We start from the raw sequence: 18,860 nt of genomic DNA on the forward strand, positions 1-18,860 counted from the left end.
AGGGCTGCAGGGGCAGAGGGAAGGAACGTGTAATCCCTGAAGGCTTCACAGAGGAGGTGGCATTTGAGTTGACTCTGACGGCACAAGAGGTTAATAATAATGGAACCATTCAACCAGCCCTTCAGACAAAAAGGGAAGCACCCCGTGCCAGACTGTGGCCCTGAACAAGGTCCGGCCCTGGGCCTGGCTGCAGCGCGAGGGCGTGTCCCGGGGGGCCCCAAGACCACCCCCGGGTCCAGTGACTCGCCAGGAGGAGTCACGGAACTCAGCGTACAGTCTAGCCTCCATCTGCGATCTATAACAGCAAAGGGTCCAAAGCCAATCAGCAAAGCTCCCGGAGTGGAGTCCGGAGGAAGGGAGACACGAGCCGCCAGCGGTCCTGTCCCTGCGGGGTCACACGGAGGCACGTAATTCCTCCAGCAGCGAATTGTGAGAACACAGGTGAGAGATGCTCAGTAGAGACTCAGCGCCCAAGGGTTGCTGGGGGCTGGTCACGTGGGCACCTCTGCCTGGCACGTACGAAAGTTCCCGACCCCAGAAGGAGAGCAGGTGTCCCACAGAAGCCACCCTGTTTGTACCAGTGCTTCAGGCACGGTGAGCGGCTCTTATCAGGGGACAGCAGGAACCCTCTGGACATCCGGGTCCCCAGGCGCCAGCCGAGGGCCAGGCTTGCAAACAGGCCCTCCCAAGGACAGCGGTCCCAGACCTGCTGTCATAACGTCTGCACAGGGAATCACACTTTTCTTCCCATCCTCTTTTCGAAGTGACCCAGGAAATGTTTTTTGTGCCTTAGGCTCAGATTTGCTGAGAAAAATCTAGTTTACCGTGGAGATCACTTCAACGAGGTGGTTAGAAAAGAAGCTGGAATTATGCAAGAAGCGAGGGCGGGTTCCCAGAGTCCTGAGGCACGAGACCCCAGCAGCAGGCCTGGCCTCGGGGCCTGAGCCGGCCACTGACCCAAGGTCCAGCCCAGTCAAGCGCGTCCCGGAAATGAGCCTGTTTCTCTTCAATGAATGAAGATGCGGGACTTCATCTGGATCACTGAGCTTTTGCCGTGTGACAAACCGCCCCCAAAGCTGGTGGCTTAGAACGACAAACTTGTATTATTTCTCACAGTTCTGTGGGACAGCGATTTGGGTTGGGCTCAGCTTAGCAATCCTTCTGATGTTGCCCGGCAGACGCACGAGGCTGCAGCCAGGTGGCGGCTGGGACCAGCGGCCTCTCTCCTCGTGGCCTCCCCTCCTCCAGCGTGGCAGCCCGGGCTGCTTCTCATGGGGACCACAAGGCTTCTTAAGGCCTAGCCTCAAAAGTCATGTAATGTCACTTCTGCCACATTCTGCTGGTGAGAGAAAGACACAGCCCCGTCCAGATTCAAGAGGAGGAGAGACAGGCTCCACCTCCTGGTGGGAAGGGTGACTGTCACAGTGCAAAGAGGTGTGGGTACAGGGAGGGGTGGAAATTGCAGGCAACCTTTGCAGCAAACACACTATCTTCCTGGTGTTCCTTTCATTCATTCATTCATTCGCTGCACACTTGAACGTCCTCCACGTCCCCCAAATTTACCAGACATGGGGACACAGTGGTGACCTTGTCCTCGTGGGGCCTCCAGATGGGTGAATGACCATTTATTTTATAGCTATTTCTTGACACCATCCTTTTTTTCCACAAAGGATTTGAATCAACCTATCAGAAAAATACAAGAAATAAAACTGTGAATTCTAACCAAAGAAGAAAATTAAAACCAAAAAGGGAAAGAAAACAGCGTTCATTGAGCACCTACCATGTCCCAAGAGTCTTGCACAGTATCTCCCTCCATTTTCCATAACTCTGAGGTAAAGATTATTATTCCCCTTTCAAATGTAAACAGACCGAGGCAGATAAGTGACTTGCCCACGTGCACACAGGTCCTGAGTAGCAGAGCAGAGAGTCGCAGAGCTGAGACTCACACAGCTGAGTCTGGCCCCAAAGTCCATACGCTAGAACAGAACAGCTGTCAAGGAGCTTCAGATTTGACTATGAGTTTCCTAGCAGCCTGGGGGAAAAGGGAAACTGAACATATTCCCCAATTAGTCACCAGACAAGAAAAAGACAGACATCTCATCGAGGGGAAGCAAAACCCTTCCTAGCAACGAATTAACTTTTCTTTTCTTAAAGGAGAGTTGATAAAAGAGGGCGTGTGGGGTGGACTCTACAGGGCCCAGCCTGGACTGTCCAAGCTGAGTGACCCTGCAGCTTATACGTGGGGCAGTGGCTGAGTAAATGCCCGCTGTTTCCCAGAGAAGGCTCTGTCCTCCAGTGACCCCTGTGTGTGCGTGTGTGTGTGTGTGTGTGTGTGTGTGTGTGTGTTTCCCTCTGTCTCATGTCTTTCCCTTTTTAACCCCTGCTCATCCCTCTGTTCATCTCTTTGCCTCTGTCCCCTCCCTGCTCACACCCAAAATGCAAAGAGTCCCCGCCACTCGAAACTGCCGATTTTTAGGAAGTACCGCTGTGTCAAGGGCCTGCGCACAGCCCCAGGCGACAGACAGGACTTCCTCCCCACAAGGGCTGGGCGGGGTGAGCGGGAAGGGGCCTGTCGTAGCCGAGGTGACACATCCCTGCCTGGCCAGCCGAGCAGCCGCTGGGTCAACGGGCAACAGGAGCACGGGCTACCCTTCCCCGGGGCTTCAGGATGGACTTGTGCCACCCAGGTAAGCACCTGGGCCAAACCCTCTGGGGCTCAGTTTCCTGTTCTGTAGAATGGGGATGACTGTGCTTGCCCCGCAGGATCCTGGGAGCAATCGAGGTGCACGGGTGGGAAATGCAGAAGCATGCAGCGACGTTTACAAGCTCGGGCCGGGAGCCACGCTGCGTTCCGGGGGCTGGGGGTACAGCGAGCGGAGCAGGCGCCGTCCACACTCTCACGAGCTTACCCTCCAGAGGGAGACAGCCCATGAACTATTGGTGTGACGTGTCTGCTGGTGACGGCAGGGCGATGAGCAGTAAAGTATATTAGGAGGGTGGCAGAGGCCTCAAGAGGGACGCCACTTGAGCAGAGACCTGAAGGGGCCAGGGGGCGTCCATGTGGGTTTCTGGGGCAAGACCATTCCAGCAGGAGGAGGAGCCAGCACAAAGGCCCCGAGGCGGGACTGAGAAAGGTTGCCTGTGTTGAAGATGATGATGTTGGTGACGAGGATGTCTGTCTGGGTGGTACAAGGGCCCTGAAGCCCCCTGTTTGGCTTTTGGGGGGTGAGGTGGCCTTTGAGGAGGCTGAGGACACTGCCTGCAGCCCGTACAGGAGGCCAGGAATGAGCAGCAGGGGACCACGGCTGAGCCCCCCCACCCCCAGGAAGCAGGACAATGGGTGTGGAGGGAAGAGGGAAGGGGGCTGTGCGGTTGGGATAGGAGGGAACGGGGCAGCACGAGTTTCTGTGAGCAGACAGAGGACGACAGGCCAGGTCTCTGTGCCCTGCATCCCAGAATGTTCCGGCACTGCCTGGAATTCCAGAAGACAAGGGCTGCCGGGAGCTGTCCAGGTCCCCAGGCGCAGGTGACGTTGGGCCTGTTAGCAACAGCGCCCTTTCTGCATGCAACACCTACCCCAGAGCAGTCTGAGCCAGTGCCCTGGGCCTCCCCTCGCCCCGTGGGCTCTGGGGACACAGTTAGAGGACCACCGATCCATTTCCACAGCCCTGTTGACAGAGGGAACAAGGGAGCCAGAAGACGAAGCAGTCCTGCAGACTCCACATCCAGTGCTCTCTCCCCGAGCCCCTGCTTCTCCTCCAGGCTTTTGGGGGCAGGTGGCTCACAGCCCGCGCAGGCTCAGGGAACACGTCCTAAGTGACAGCTATGAGGCAAGAGACCCGACGAGTAGCAGTGGCTGGCTCGAGGCTGCTCAGCCGATGGGGGAAGAGAAGTGACAGTGAGAAGTAATCTCCCACCCTCCCCCCACACTGCCGGTCCTCCACCATGATGAGCTCGTTCTCTGGGGTCTTCACATAAGTAGGTCCTTAGGAACTGGGGCGGTTGCCCCTGTGATGCAAATGAGGGCACCGAGGCTCAGAGACGTGAGCTGGGGCAGTAAATGGCAGAATAGGGACAAGCACCTGGGAGGAGAGCGCCTGGGTCAGCCGGCTGTAGGAGGGCAGGAGCACGAGGTCCGAGGGGGCCAGAGACAGAGTGTCTGGTCTGCTCAGGCTGGCCCTGGGAGGACGAGGAGGCAGTGGGGTCAATGCAGACAGTCTGCTGGGAGATCTGACGTCTCCACTGATTGGTTCTTCTATTCATTCATTCATTCGTTCATTCATTCATTCTATACACAGTCCTCTGGTATGCAGGCCCTGTGCTGTGCGAGCTGGGGACAGCCCTGGGGGAGCTGCTAGTCCGGGATGCGAGGCAGGAGGAGACAGATTCTGCAGAACAACGCCCCCGGGCAGACGTGCGAATGGACACAGGCCTAGGGCATGAGAGGAAGCAACTCTCTCCACCCAGGCAGGGGAGATGTGGGAAGACTTCCTGGAGGAGGCAGAGGGAGGGAAAGAAGGAAGGTCACTCTTCTGTTACCCAGACTGGGTCTTAATCGAAGCTCCTCTACAGCCTGGTAAATTCCCCTCTCTGAGCTCAGATCCATTATGTGTCCGTGGGTACCATCACCGAGCCTGACCTGAGGAAGTGGGCAATGAGTGGGTGCTTAGAGACAGCCAGATCTGGCTCAGGTCCCAGCTCGGCACCAACCTGCTGCAGTCATGACGGGCTGCTTCTTTCTGTAGGTCTCAGTTTCTCCACCTGTACAACAGACAGGATGGTAGCAAAGAGCCCCCCAGGGCTGCCTCCCCTCCTCCGGGCGTGGGTGTCTGTGACAACCAGAGGCAGGTCAGGCCCCCTCCGCCCAGGCCTGCAGGGAAGATGAGAGGTGCAGGCAACAACGCTCCGACGTGACCAAAGACAACCCCGGGCTAGCGCCTGAAGACAAGCACAGTTAAAAATAGAGGCGGCTCAGCTGGGCGGAGGAAGCCGCACGATGCACCCGCAGGGCCTGGGGCGGGGCGGGGCGCAGCTCGGCCGGATTCGCCCCTCCTGCCCCAGGCGCCCCTCGCCCCGACTTTGGGGGGCCTCTGCCTGCAGGGCCCCAGGACAGCGCGCTCCTCCTGCCCTGGAAAGGGGAAGCCAGGCCAGCTGCCCTGGAAGCGGGGCTGCAAGCCGAGAGATTTCTAAAAATACGATGGGAAAGAGGAAGGACAAAGGGGAAGTGGGGAGGAGCTGGGGAGATGTTTGGGGTGGGCACCGGGCAGCGCGGCGGCCTGGGCACTCGGGGCGGAGGGCAGCCACGCCGGCCATGAGTCACGTGCTGACTCGAACGTGGCCTTTGCGAGGTGTGGACGGCACAGAGCCAAGCGGGAGTAAACAGCTCGTGGTGGTAGTTGTCATCATCACTTCATTATTTTTTGTGTTTTACTATTATTATTACTAAAGACCCATCTCCCATGAGCCACACCAATGAAGTGGCCCCTCTGAGGCTGTGTCCTTGGCCCCTTTCCCTGAACCTCAGTGTCCTCAGCTCTGAAATGGGGAGACATTCCCCCTTTTTAACAAATAGGTGAAGGGTCGAGGGCCCTCGTACACCGCAGCCGCCGTCGTGGACACAGCATCCAGGCCATCAGCCCCGCCCCGTGGGGTCAGATGCATTTGGCCAGTTGCCACCTGTTGGGGTCAGGACCTGACAAAAGGGGACAGTGGACTGAGGGGCTTCATGGAGACACCTGTCAAACTACGAAAGGAGGTCAATGAAAAAGAAACGCAAACAACCCCCAGTCCCCCCAGCATCCCCTCCCCTGGGAAAGCTGTTCCCACCCACGCCTGTGCCTCAGTTTCCCAGCTCCGTGCTCTTGGCGTAGTGTGCTTCCTGCACAAACAGGGAGAGGCGCTCCAACAGTGGGCATCCTTCTGCCGCTTGTCTTCATCCTCAGACACGGAGCCGCGGTCGGCGTTTCCGTTAGAACATCCAGGGTGACCGTCTGAGGTTTGGATGGTTTGTATAGCCACTGTGGTTTCAGAAGATCAAAGTCAGGGCTGGGGCCTCGGAGCCCCAGATGGCTCTGGGCATGAATCCCAGCTCCACCACCTGCCAGCTGTGTCACCTTGGGGAGGTCGCTTAACCTCTCTGAGCCTCAGATGCCTCATCTGAAGAATGAGATTAGCAATACCTTCCTTCTAGAGCTGTTGTCAGGGTCAAACAAGATAGTGGACAGGAAGAGCCTGGGGCACACAGGACCTGGCACATAGTAGGTGCTCAACCAGCACGCCTGCCCCTAGCCAGCGGCCTGGTTTTTCTGTTGAGCCATGCAGCTCCCAGAACTGCTGCAGGGGATGGGAAGGAGGCGAGGGAGAGGACGGGGCCCGGACGGAGCACAGGAGGGCACCTGAGAGGACAGCGAGAGGATCAGTAGGAGCTACTGGGCAGAGAGGAGGAGGAAGGGCATTCCAGACACGGGAACAGCATGTGCAAAGGCCGTGGAGAAAGAGAGCACGTGGGAGTGAAGGAAGCGCGGCCAGGAGGTCTGAAGCCTGGGGCAGGGGGTGGGCGCAGTGTGGGATGAGGACAGGGTGGGCCCGCTAAGACTTCAGGTCTTTAGCCCCAGGACAATGGGACGCCACGGGAGGCCAGATTGCAGGGGCAAAGTGGAGGCGGGGAGCCGTCGGGGGGCCTGCAGTCCATCCAGACAGAGGAGCCGGTGGTCTGAGCAAGGGTGGGGACCGTAGAAACAGAAAGATGGACAGGGCTTGGTGATGGAGGAGACGTGAGGGGTGAGAGAGAGCTGAGCATCCAGGTGGCCCAGGGTTTCTGGCCGAGGTGTCGGGGGGCCGGTCCTGCGGCTCGGGATGGCAGGAAGGGGGCCAGGTTGCAGGGAAATTCTAGGAGTTCTGTTCTGATGACAATGACAGGTGAGATGATGGCCTGTATGCAGGGGCACAGAAGAGTCTGAAGCTCAGGAAGGGGCTGGAGCCAAGGACATGAGTGTCCTCAGCCCACAAGAGGAGGGACAGCCAGGAGTTAAGGAGACCGCACAGGGAGAGGAGAAGTCGGCCTAGGACCAGCCGGGGGAACCCCCTCGCTTGCCCCTTGACCATCCGCATTGTGGGTTATCCACAAACACTGGTGCCCAGCCTGGCTTCTCCGTAACCAGCAGCTCGCTGGCACGCCCACAGCCTCCACCGGGAGGGGGCCCGGGGCCAGAGACAGGCCTGCAGGACCCAGCCCAGCCAGCAGGAAAATGGCAGACAGCAAACCAGCCAAACAAGAAAGGCTGAGCATTCACCCCAAGTCAGCTGGAGATGGCTGGGTTTTTCCGCCGTGGAGCTCAGCCCCCTTCAGCCTCCCTTCCACTCCCGACAGAGGAGGGCCGGGTCCAGCCTCCAGCACCGCCTCCCTGCTTCGTCCCTGCTCACGCCTCCACGCGGATGGCCCGTCACCCCTTCCATCCCTGCCTGTCGCTAACGGCATGCAGAATCCACCTGTCCTGGGGCAGAGGCCTGGGTGTCGGCAAACCAGGGTTCTGATCCCAGCGCTGCCACGTGCCGGCTGTGTGACCCCGGGGAGGTCACTTCATCTCTTTGAGCCTCAGTGCTCTAAGCTGAAAAAGACCCACTTCGAAGAGTTGTGAGGATTAACCGACATCATTTATACGGAGCTGCTGGCATGGAGTAGGTGTTTTTGAGCTTAAAGTTTAATGAGACTCTTGCTTTCTCCCCTGATGTAAGTGCCACCTCCCCCACGCCCCTGGAAACCAGGATCTCCAGACCCACAAAGCTCAGAGTTGCAGGGAGAGAAAGGAAAACCCCCAAGTGGCTCATTGGGAGGATGGTGCACGGAGCCACTCCCGCTCCTTGTCCCTGGATCCATGTAGATGACCTCCGGGGACAGAGCACCATCTAACAGTGGTGGATTTGGGGTGTACAGCGCATCCTGGAGGATGGCGCCCCACCCATGCGGGACATCGTCTCCACACTGACACCTCAGCTGCACCCTCGGGGGGCGGCTCCATCGATCCTTCAGGCCGGCGTCTTCTGGTGGTGAAATATGAGAGGACCAGGGGTTCCCACGGCCAGACGCTCCTGCCACACCTCCGTTACTGTGAATGGGGTACGTGGTCTAATGTGATGTTATGTGGCGTCCGGTGCGAGGACCCTGGAAACGCTCGGGAAGCCCTGAGATAGCGGTGCTAGCCAAGACTCTGCGGGCAGGAAAGGAAACCACGTGTTCAGAATGCGTGTGGGTTCCAGTCAAGATGAATCACCGGCCTTTGCAGAAGAGAAAGAGCCCAATGTAATCAAGTTGCCCCAGGGTTGTCGGCTGGTCTCAAGAAATCATGAGTCCCCGTGGCTGGCAGCTCAGGCATTGAGGTGGCAGTAGCCTGAGAAGCCTGTTGAGTGGGTCCACGCGTGGCGTCCATCCAGGCCACATGGCTACTTCGTTCATGCGGCCTTGCGCCAGCACTGGGCCGGCCAGTCAGAGGCTGGCTGATGTCACTGGCCAAGTCATCTTGTCTGCTCAGTGGCTCAGGGCCTCTCTTGTGGTGGATGCTTGCTGGGGAATGTCAGTGGGCTTTACAAAGATCTTCACACTCTGTGCCCACACCCAAAGGGCCATTGCTTGCCTCTTCCCCAGACTTCTCTGTTCCCGACCTTCCAGCCTCCCTTCTTTCCAGCTTCGGACCAAGAAGTCAAGCCATTCTCTACCGCCCACACACGTGTATATCCTTGCTTCATGTTACTTCTCTTTCCACATGGAATGGATGACCAGGTGCCCCGTGCAAAGCTCTGCCCACTGGGAGTACTTTTCACCACTGTCATTCTGGAACACGGCTGAGCAGGACTGTAGTTCAACGGCTGTCTGGTTTTTATTTGTAGCCAAACACGGAGCCACCCATCCTGGAACTGAGTTTAGGCATTTTCCTCCTTTGTCAGAAGGTTACAAGGGACCCACCCCTGCAGACACGGGGTGATCTGAGGGACCTGGTGCATCGGCAGTGGGTGACACGGGGGTCTGGGTTGTCCACGGGGCTCACTGGAGCCTTCTGGCTCTGCTCATGCCCATTCTTGGGTGAACCGCTTACAAAGGATGCTATCGGGCTCGCCCGACTTTGTGACTCAGTGGGTCAGACAGACCCATCTGGGCTGCTTGACCAGGGGAATCATGACCGCATGTACTCGCCACAGTGTTGCAGGACCCTTCCTTCTGGGGCCCCGGCCTCTTCTTCAGTCAATAGGTCCTGAGTCTGACACTGCCTCAGGTCCAGAACCCAGGCGAAGGGTCTTGGCTGTTTAAGCAGTGGCCGCCCCTTGGGAGGGGCACGTCCTCGGGTGAGGCAGCTCCATCTGGCTGAGCCGAGTTCCTGGGGAGGGACCCAGCTGGGAGCCATTAGTGGGCTACCCCACACCCCCACCAGCAGCCGAGAGAACGGGTGCCCCAGCCCTGAAGAGCCGGATGGCACATCACAGCAGCCATCAGACGAGTGTTGGCCCCTCGCCGTATGTCAGATACTTGCTGGGTGTTTGACAAAATTCGGTTCCTTTAATCCTAACAACCACCCTCCAGGTAAGAATTAGGTTCATGTTTCACAGAAAAGGACACTATATTGTCCTTCAGTTTGGCTGCTGTAACAAAAACTCAGGATAATGGTGACTGAGACATTCTCAAAACTTATTTCTCTCTCGTTGAAAGTCCAAGTGGGTAGCTGGTCGAGGGGAATATGATGACTGCTCTCCACACGTTTGCCCGGGGACCCGGGTTCCTTCCATCTTGGCGCCCTGACACCCCAACACCCAGCTTCCATCTCAAAGTCTAAGATGGCTCCTCAGTCAGCAGGAGGGGGAGGAGGGAAATGGCGGGCTTGGCTTCCTCTCTGCTTTCTGGGAGAGAGAATGTCTGTCCTTGTAAAGCCTTTAAATGCATGACCAGAGGCTGGCCCCGTGGTCCAGTGCTTAAGTTCGCACATTCTGCTTTGGCGGCCCAAGTTTTCTCAGGTTCAGATCCATGGCACGGACCTAGCACCACTCATCAGGCCATGCTGAGGCAGCGTCCCACACAGCACAACCAGAAGGACCTACGACTAGAATATACAACTATGGACTGGGGGGCTTTGGGGAGAAGAAGGAAAAAAGAAGCATGGCCAGGCGCTTCCCAAAGCTAGGGCTTGAGCGTTGGGGAGGGTGTGGACAGGAGGCGGGAGGAGGCACCCCAGCACGGAGGAACCACGCAGGGGAAGGGGGGGAGTGAGACGGAGAGCGAGACGATTTGGGGCAGTGAGGAGCGGGCAGGCTGGACTGGCGGGCTCTTGTTGGATGGTGTGGAAGGCTGGCTGGAGAGGCCGGGAGACTGGGGAGGCCCCAGGACCAGGACGAGGACTCCTCCTTCCAAGTAACAGGGAGTCTCCTTGGAGATTTTGACCAGGAGAGTGTTGTGGGTGGAACAGGAACAATGGCGGTGGAGGCGGGCCAGCTGGCCCAGGCGTGGCAATCTCTGTGGCGCCTTGCACAGGACACCGGCACACACGTGTCTCCTTTCATTCATTTCCTGGGAAGAGCAAAGGGCACCGACTTTGTACCCGCCCAACGCAAGGGCCCACCCTGGCTCAGCAACTCGTCCCTGTGGGACCCTGGCCAGGTCACCCACCTCTCAGAGCCTCAGTGATGGGGGCAGAAATTACAAAATGTCCCCACAGATCCAGTCTCCCCATCTGACGTAGTAAGGATATCAGGACCACCGTCCTAAAGGCTCATTTCCCAGCCTCCTTTGCAGCTACATGTGGCCGTGTGACTACATCTGGCCAATGGGGCGTGAGGCAAAACGATATGCCACTTCCTGGCTATGCAAATAAGTCAGGGAATAGGGGCCAAGTGCTTAAGTCCCTGCGCTCCACTTTGGTGGCCCAGGGTTTCGATAATTTGGATCCCGGGTGAGGACGTAGCACTGCTCATCAGGCCACACTGAGGCGGCATCCCACATGCCACAACTAGAAGGACCCACAACTAAAAATACACAACTGTCTACTGGGGGGCTTTGGGAGAAGGAGAAGAAGAAGATTGGCAATAGGCGTTAGCTCAGGGCCAATCTTTAAACACAGTAGTAAGTAAGGGAATAAACGATCGACACGTGATCCAGTGAAGGAGTAAATTAAAGTTCCCGGGAAGGGAGGTGCCTCCGGCAAGTATTTTGTTGGGCTGCTGGGTCTCAGGATCTTTCTAGGTGCTGGGGATGCAGCAGTGAGCGAAATAGCTGGAGTGCCTGCCTTTGTGGAGCAGAGAGGGTGGTGAGAGGGACAGAAACCATCCAAGCAAACAAGAGTCAGGGAGTCTGTGCCCGGAGGGAAGAAGGAACAGCGCTGGGTAGGAGGGGAGGGTGGGGGAGGGGCTGCTTTGGACAGAGTGGTCTGGGAAGGCCTCTCAGAGGAGGCGGCCTCTGAGCTGAGCCTGAGCGAAGAGGGCAAGCGAGCCCCGGTGTGTCTGGAGGGAAGAGGGCGCCGGGGAGGGGAGAGCCGGCCGGTGTGGCCGAGCCAGCGATGGAGGGGAGGGCGGCGAAGGCGCCGGTGACCAGGGGTCCTTCCCTCTCCAGACCCCACGGAGCTGAGCAGCGGGGAGGCCGAGGAGCTGCAGCGGATCAAGTGGCACCGGAAGCAGCTTCTGGAGGACATCCAGGTGGGGGCACGCTCACACTGACACAGACACGTGCTCCAGCTCGCACACACTCACACACACGTGTTCACACTGACAAGCCACGCCCACCCGTAAGCAGACACTCGAGCACGCTCTCACACTCCCTCTCGCTCCGGACCCCAGCCTGCTTTGAGGGTGGAGCCAGACCCAGCCCGCACCCGGCCTCAGCCCAGGCCCCCAGGAGTGTGGGGAGCAGCATTCCCAGGGGAGTCCCCCTCCCAGCTCAGCCACCAGGACCCAGAGAGAGCCAGGAGAGTGGGAAGGGGAGGGGCAATGGATTGCACACTTGCTGTGTGCCAGTCCCACCTGGGGCTCCAGATCCCACGTCGCTTGGCAGGTGCTACTCCCACCTGTGTGGCGTCCATCAGGTCTCAGCCCCGCGCTGGGCCTCAGCTTCCCCCTCAGACCACTCAGTCAATGTGCCCTGATCTGCCCATTCACCAGCTTCTCAGACGTTAGCTCCTCTGATTCTCAGGAACCTTCTGAGACAGGCCCTGGCCTGTTCTGTGATGTGCCACCCTCCGTCCTGCCCCAGGGCCTTTGCACTGCAATTCCCTCTGCCTGAGACTCTCCCAGCTCTCCTCATGGCTCTTCCTTCCCATCCGCGTGTTCTCAGCTCCAGTGCAACCTCCTCCTGGATGCTGCACTGACTGCCCTGCTGCAGCGCCCAGGACCCCATCCCCACCTGACCCACGTGCCCCTGAGATTCCAGGGAGGGAGGAAGACACAAAATCACTCACTCAGTGTGTATTTGCTGAGCACCCACCATGCGCCAGGCTCTTTCTGTGCCGTTGCTCCAGGAATTTGCTGCGCGGTCATTTCATTTGCCCCGTGACCACCATGAGCGCAACCCCTCTAGACTCTGAGCTCCGTGGTGTGGAGCCGGGTCTGTCCCGCCCATCGCTGTATCCACAGCCCAACAGTCAGAGCACAGCAGGTGCTCAATGAATACTTGCAAGTGAGCCCCCATTTTATTTGTGGGGAGGCCACTCAGTCACTCGGCCGAGATCTCAGGGGCTCCAGGCCCCACGCTGGCCCTGGGTCCCAGGACAAGCCACCGGGACCACCCCCATCCCACAGACCTCAGGGGAGGTGAGGGAGGGGCTGCAGTGCCTGTGAGGGCTCTGGCCAGGTGCTCATGCTGCTGCCCTGCAGGAGGACGTTGGCCAAGCTGCCACGGCTGCCCGGTGGTGGTGGCTGGTGGAGTCCCGGGATCTCCTCTGCCCCTGGGCGCCCCCTGCAGGGTCAAGGTGAAACAGGCTGGGGGAGCCGGGGAGAGCACAGGCTTGGAGCCGGACCTTAGACACACTGCTTCATCTCTCTGCGCCTCAGTGTCCTCTTCTGTAAATTCCACCGGAACTGCAAAGTCCCTGAGAAGAGGGTCTGTGCAGTCTCGTGCTCTGGGGAACCCATAGCACCGGGCACACAGTGGGCGCTGAGCCGAGTGGAGTGACAGAGTAGATGGATGGATGCAGGGAAGCCAGAGAGGAGTTGGGGCCTGATCGTAGGGTGGGAATTTGTCCCTCTCGACTAGGGAGGCAATAGGGAGCCATGGAAGGAGTTGGAACAGGGGAAGGGCAGGCGCCAAGCTGTGCTTCAGAAAGATGGCAGCCAGTGGAGGAGGACTGGTCCGTGGGCTTGGCTAGAGGGCAGGAGACTTCCCAGCTGCAGAGGGGAGAGATGGGAAGGCAGGAATAGAGTGGGGCAAGGGTGGGGGCTTGGGGACTGCCTCCCCCAAGACAGGAGCTGGCAGAAGGAAGGGTGTAGACAGAGGCCATAAGTCTGGCTTGGGGTCTTGAGGATATGAGGCATCTGGGGAGGGACCTGTCGGTTGTGGGGGGTCCCTCAGTGGCGGCTCAGGACAGAGAGGTCTGGGAGTGATGCCCAGGGTGGGAATGGTGGGGCGGTGGGGGTGGAGAGCAGGCACGGGGTTCGTGAAATCCTTCCTGTCTGACCTCTGCCCCTGACCCTCTCTCCCCGTGGTGCCCCTGCCCCACAGAAACTGAAAGACGAGATTGCAGATGTGTTCGCCCAAATTGACTGCTTCGAGACAGCAGAGGAGAGGTGAGGGGTCTGGCCAGGGGACCCCAATATCCCCACCGTGAATGTGCAGGGCCCACACCTGGGCCTGGCCCTGGTGACGTCAGGGGTCGGCCCTGGAGGAGGAGGTAGGGGCGGCGAGGCAGGAACAGGGCGCCCGAGACTCCCTCCCGTGGTCTGCTCTGGTCCTGGCTTCCAGACAGCCCCCTCTCCTGAGAGACAGCCCCGTCCTCACGGCCCCTCCACCCGAAGGCCCTGACCCAGCCCTGACCGATCACTGCCCAGGAGCATCCTGGGAGGGGCCGGGGAGAAGGAAAGCTGAGCCCAGAGGACGAGGACGAGGAAGCCAAGGGCCGCACGGGGACAGGAGCCTGGCCTGTCGCGAGGCCGAGGCTGGTCCACTCACCCCGCCCACAGGGTGTCATCCGCCTGCCCCTTCTATGGGAAGACCCCACTGCCTCTGTGACCTGGGGCTGGTCCTCTCTCCTCTCGGGCCTCAGTTTCCCTACTTGTGCGATGGGAAGGTTGGTCCCTACATAATCCCCTAGGGCCCCAGGGCACTGACTCCTATGTTCGGTGTCCCAGGAAATCCCCAGCCTGCCCCTGCCACCCCATTGTTCCCGATCCCCCTGACCTCCACCTTTCCAGCCCCCACACACCAGTGCACACACGCGCACCGTGCACCAAGCACAGGCCCGCACCTCCGGGTTCTGTTCCAGCCCCAGCAATAGCAACAACGTAATATTTCCAGAGTACCTCCTGCCAGCGTTTTAACCCCCAATGATGTTGGGAGGCGTTGCCCCCATTTTACAGATGAGAAAACTGAGTCTCAGAGAGAGGAAGGGACTCGTCCTCGGTGCTCGGCCAGGGCAGTGGAGCGGGGTCTCCTCGGCCCGGCCGCCCTGCTGTCCTGACCCCGTTCCGAGCACAGGCGCCCCAAGTGCTCCCCAAAGCAGCTCTGGGCTCCTGAGGCCGTGCCTCCCGCGTTGGTTAGGGTGCTGGCACTGGGCCCATGGGGACAGTGTGGGTTGGTGACTCTGGGAGGGCCCAGACTGGGCATTTCTCATGCCCTCCCCGCTGATTCTCCTGCAGGGCCTGGGGACCCCACTTGGAGGCCCCTAGAGAATATTGGCTCTAGCTGAGGGCGGTCCTCAAGGTCCCCAGGGCTCCTTGGGGATTGGAGGGGCCCTGGGGTCCTGGGCAGTCCAGGCTGACATCCTCACATCCACAGCCGGATGGCCCAGAAGGAGAAGGAGCTGTGTATCGGGCGCAAGAAGTTCAACATGGACCCTGTGAAGGTAGGCAGCTGTGGGGGGTTCGGGTCACAGGGTTGAGGGGCTGCACACTGGGCACCTTCACAGCATCCTCTTGTTCCGCTCAACCAAGATAATTACCCACTTTACAGATGAGGAAGCTGAGGCCCCACGGGGCTGTGCATCTTGTGCAGTACCCTACGGCCTGTCACGGCTGGGGCTCTGTCACCCCACAGCACAGTAGCCCCTGGTCATGAGGCGGGAGCCCGGGGGATGGGACGGAGTCTATCATGTCCACGGACTCAGGGTCCCTGGCTCTGGGCCTCTGCGTCCTCCTCTGTGAGCAGGGCCGTGGACAACGGGACCCTTAGATTCTCCAGAAGTGTCTTCCAGACACTCAGCTGGGGGAAGCCAGTCCTGGGCTGCTGGCGCAGAGCACTGAGGGCTCAGGGCTCAGTCACTGCTCTCCCCCTGTCCCACCCCCACTCCACCCTCACTGGCCTCAGAGCAGCCCCAGCCCCCAGCACCCCTCACCCTGCAGGAACAGAGACAGGAGGAAGTCACAGGTTGACAGACAGAGATGGCGTCAGGGCAGCCAACAGGGACTGCCGAGCTGGGGTCCCTGGAAATGTACTCCTCGGTCTTCAAAGGCCACCTGTCTTCCCATCGCAACCCACAGTGTCGCACACCCATTCACCTCCCACAGCTGCAGACCCCCGGACCCCTGCCCCATCCGCACAGACTGTGCCGCACATAAACACACACACACCAGCACTAACTCACATGGGGGCTGGGGGGCGCACTGAGGGGTCCCCAGTGCCCTCTGCTGTCACTCAGAGCTGCCACAACCTGCCCCTCCAGCAGCCTCTTCCCCAAAACGAACAGGGACACAGAGAACTCATTGCAGAAGCCAAGCCCCGCCCCCCGAGCTCCTCAGATTTGAGTGACAGACCCCGAGGGGCGGGGCCGTGGGAGAGATGCTCGCGGGCTGCCAGTCAGCACGACGGGCTTCCACGAGGGGGACGGGGCGCACCCCGCTTTCACACAGAAAGGGAAGGACAGTCACCGCCACGGAAACTGTCGGCCTCCCCTTTCGACTTAGCTGTTTTTTCTAATTTTTATACAATGGACGTAGATTACTTGCGAGAAAAAATGAAACACTATTTTTAAATAGCATGAATTTCAAGGAGACAAAAGGAATGGCTGAATCATTGAGTCTTAAAATAATAAATTCACAGAATCACTGAAGCATATAATCAAGGAGTGTCAGACTGAAGGGGATCCTGGGGAACACCTGGCATGACCCTGGTTCACTGCACGAACCCCCTGCCCTTTGCACGCCTCCAGTGATGGGGAACTCACCACCTTACAAAGGTGGCTTCTATTAAGGAGGGACACCTCCCCAGAATGGGCTGTGCCAGTGTCAGAACGCCGGGCCCCAGTGCTCCCTGCCCCCCGCCCCCCGCCGGCTGCTGTGGCAGCTGCTCACGGCTCTGTGCGCCCCTGCAGGGCATCCAGTACCTCACTGAGCACAAGCTGCTGAGCCCCGACGTCCAGGACATCGCCCAGTTCCTGTACAAGGGCGAGGGCCTCAACAAGACGGCCATCGGCACCTACCTGGGGGAGAGGTACGGGCGCGGGGCCTCGGAGAGGCAGGGGAGGAGGCGCGCAGGTGTGTGTGTGCGTGTGTGCGTGTGTGCAGGTACGTGAGTAAAGTCCCGGCTCCTGGGGCGCGCGGGGCTGAGGGATCACCCCCTTCCCGATCCTCAGCCAACGCCTCCTCGCTCACTTATGCAACAAATGGGTGTTTCTTAGCATCTGCTGTGTGCCAGACTCTGGTCTAAGCCCTGGGTTTACACCAGCGAACGAGGCAGACAGAGCTCCTGCCCCCAGGGAGGTACGTTCTAGTGGGAAGGACCCCAAGATACGGAAAATATGTTAGAAAACTATAAGTTTTTTGGCATACAAATAAAGCAGGGCGGGGAGGTGAGAAGTGCTGAGAACCCCGGGTCACGGGCTGTGATTTTAAACAGTGCGGACCAGAAGGGTCCCCTGGAGGTGATGCTGGATGGAATCTTAAAGGAGGTGAGCGGTGTAGACAGCTGGGAGAAGAGCATTACAGGCAGAGGGAACAGCATATGCAAAGGTTCTGGGGCAGAAGCGTGCTCAGGGAACAGCAGGCTGTGAGACTGGAAGGGAGCGCGGGAGCGGGGAAGTAGCAGGTGACAAGTGGTAGGACCCATGGGAGGCTGCTGGGCAGAGGAGCGATGACAGGGCCTCGGGCTGCTGGGCAAGGGTGGACTGTAAGGGACAAGGGGGGAGCTGGGCCAGCGAGCCAGCATCCCTTCTCTCAGGCTCCCGGAGGACACGTCCCTTCGCCTGAACGAGCAGAGGATGCACTTTGCTTCCGGATGTAGGATCCGGGCGGAGCAGGGAGCGGGGAGGCAGGAATCGCTCCACCTTACAGATGAGCTCACGGGGCTTGGGGAGGTCAAGTGGCTTGAGCGGGTCCCCACAGGCAGAGAAGAGGAAGGATTGACTCGGGGCAGGCCGCTCCAAAGCCAGGGCTCCTCTCCCGGTGACCGCAGTGCTAGGGGGCCGTGAGGTGTGGGAGTCTGCTCACGAGTGTGAGGACACGCATGTGCACATGGGGGGCGGGGTCAGGTGGATGAGAGCAGACCAGACAGCGGCTGGATCCGAGGGAGGACGTCTCTCCCCTCCTCTCCCTCCAGGAGGTGGGGCAGCGAGCTCAAGTGCACCCCGCCCTCCCTCCGCCCCCTCCCCAGGGACCCCGTCAACCTGCAGGTGCTCCAGGCCTTTGTGGACTGCCACGAGTTCGCCAACCTCAACCTCGTCCAGGCCCTCAGGTGAGCAGGCCAGGGGGCAGGGGCCCGGGCCTTGGGGGGGCATCGTGATCCCCGTAACTAACAGCACAAACAGAGGGTCAGGAGCAAAAATCAATGAATGACAGTCCCGCCTCCCAGAGCCGAGGCTGGATGGGACGATAGGCATGCACGGCCCGGGACAGCGCCAGGCCCCTCGCGCCCGCTCCTGCCAGTGTTCCTATATCACAGCTCTGTTGTAACACCTTTAATCCTTGTGATCGTTATTACTGTTTCTACGGCCGTGCCCACTGCTTTTTGGCTTAGCGCTTGTTTTATTTCATTAATACAGCTTAGTATGTATTGCACTTATTATTACTTATTATTTTCTAATTAGGATATTATTGTTGCTACTTTTATTTTTACAACTACAGGAAGCATTACAGGATATCGGTTAGGGGCACAAACTCTGAGCCAGATACCCCAGTTCAAATCCCAGCTCTGCCATTCACCCCCTGTGTGACCTTGGGCAAGTCACAGAAACCTCTCTGTGCCTCAGTTTCTTCATCTGTAAAATGGGGATGATACTGGTAACTGCCCCAAAGGGTTGTGAAGACTAAATGAGGAAGTGCTTAGAATTGGCCCATAGGAAGTGCTGCTGCTCAATGCCTGGGAAATTGGCTCCTGAGAGGGGGCATTTGATCTGGGCGTTGCAGGATGCTTAGGAGTTTTCAAGGCAAAAAGGAAAGCAGCCGCCACCATCCAGGCAAGGCAGCCTCCCCTCGGACTCCCAGGCTCTTTAAGGGAGAGGGGCAGCCCCCAGGATTCGTGTGTTCATTTCTTCGTTCATTCACCCACCCATCAAGGCTTTATGGGGTGGTTCCTGAGTGCACGGCCTGTGAGAGGCCCGCAGGAGCCATGAGAGAAGCAGGCGGGGCCCTCGCCCTCAGGCACCTTAGTTTGAAGCTGGGAAAATCACCAACCTCCAGAGCTGAAGCTGAGGTCCAAGAAGGGGAGGCGCGGCCGAGGCAGGCACTGGCCAGGGTCCCCCATCAGA

At 59.1% G+C, this 18,860-nt stretch overlaps 1 protein-coding gene across 4 annotated transcripts in view; it reads left to right on the forward strand.

Moving 5' to 3' along the window:
* The first annotated feature begins 2,487 nt into the window (after nt 1–2,487).
* CYTH4 (cytohesin 4) overlaps nt 2,488–18,860 on the forward strand; it is a 30,233-nt gene continuing 13,860 nt past the window's right edge. For 2 of the 4 annotated variants that reach the window (XM_070600662.1, XM_070600660.1), the window contains exons 1-6: nt 2,488–2,687; nt 11,588–11,670; nt 13,688–13,752; nt 14,960–15,026; nt 16,491–16,609; nt 17,714–17,848. In XM_070600662.1, the coding sequence (XP_070456763.1) occupies nt 2,669–2,687; nt 11,588–11,670; nt 13,688–13,752; nt 14,960–15,026; nt 16,491–16,609; nt 17,714–17,848 (488 nt within the window). In that variant the 5' untranslated portion in view covers nt 2,488–2,668. The remainder of the gene's footprint in view (nt 2,688–11,587; nt 11,671–13,687; nt 13,753–14,959; nt 15,027–16,490; nt 16,610–17,713; nt 17,849–18,860) is intronic. The other 2 variants (XM_070600663.1, XM_070600661.1) reach the window with 1 other exon arrangement.

Source organism: Equus przewalskii, chromosome 29, assembly GCF_037783145.1.
Source record: "Equus przewalskii isolate Varuska chromosome 29, EquPr2, whole genome shotgun sequence".
Classification (NCBI taxonomy): domain Eukaryota; kingdom Metazoa; phylum Chordata; class Mammalia; order Perissodactyla; family Equidae; genus Equus; species Equus przewalskii.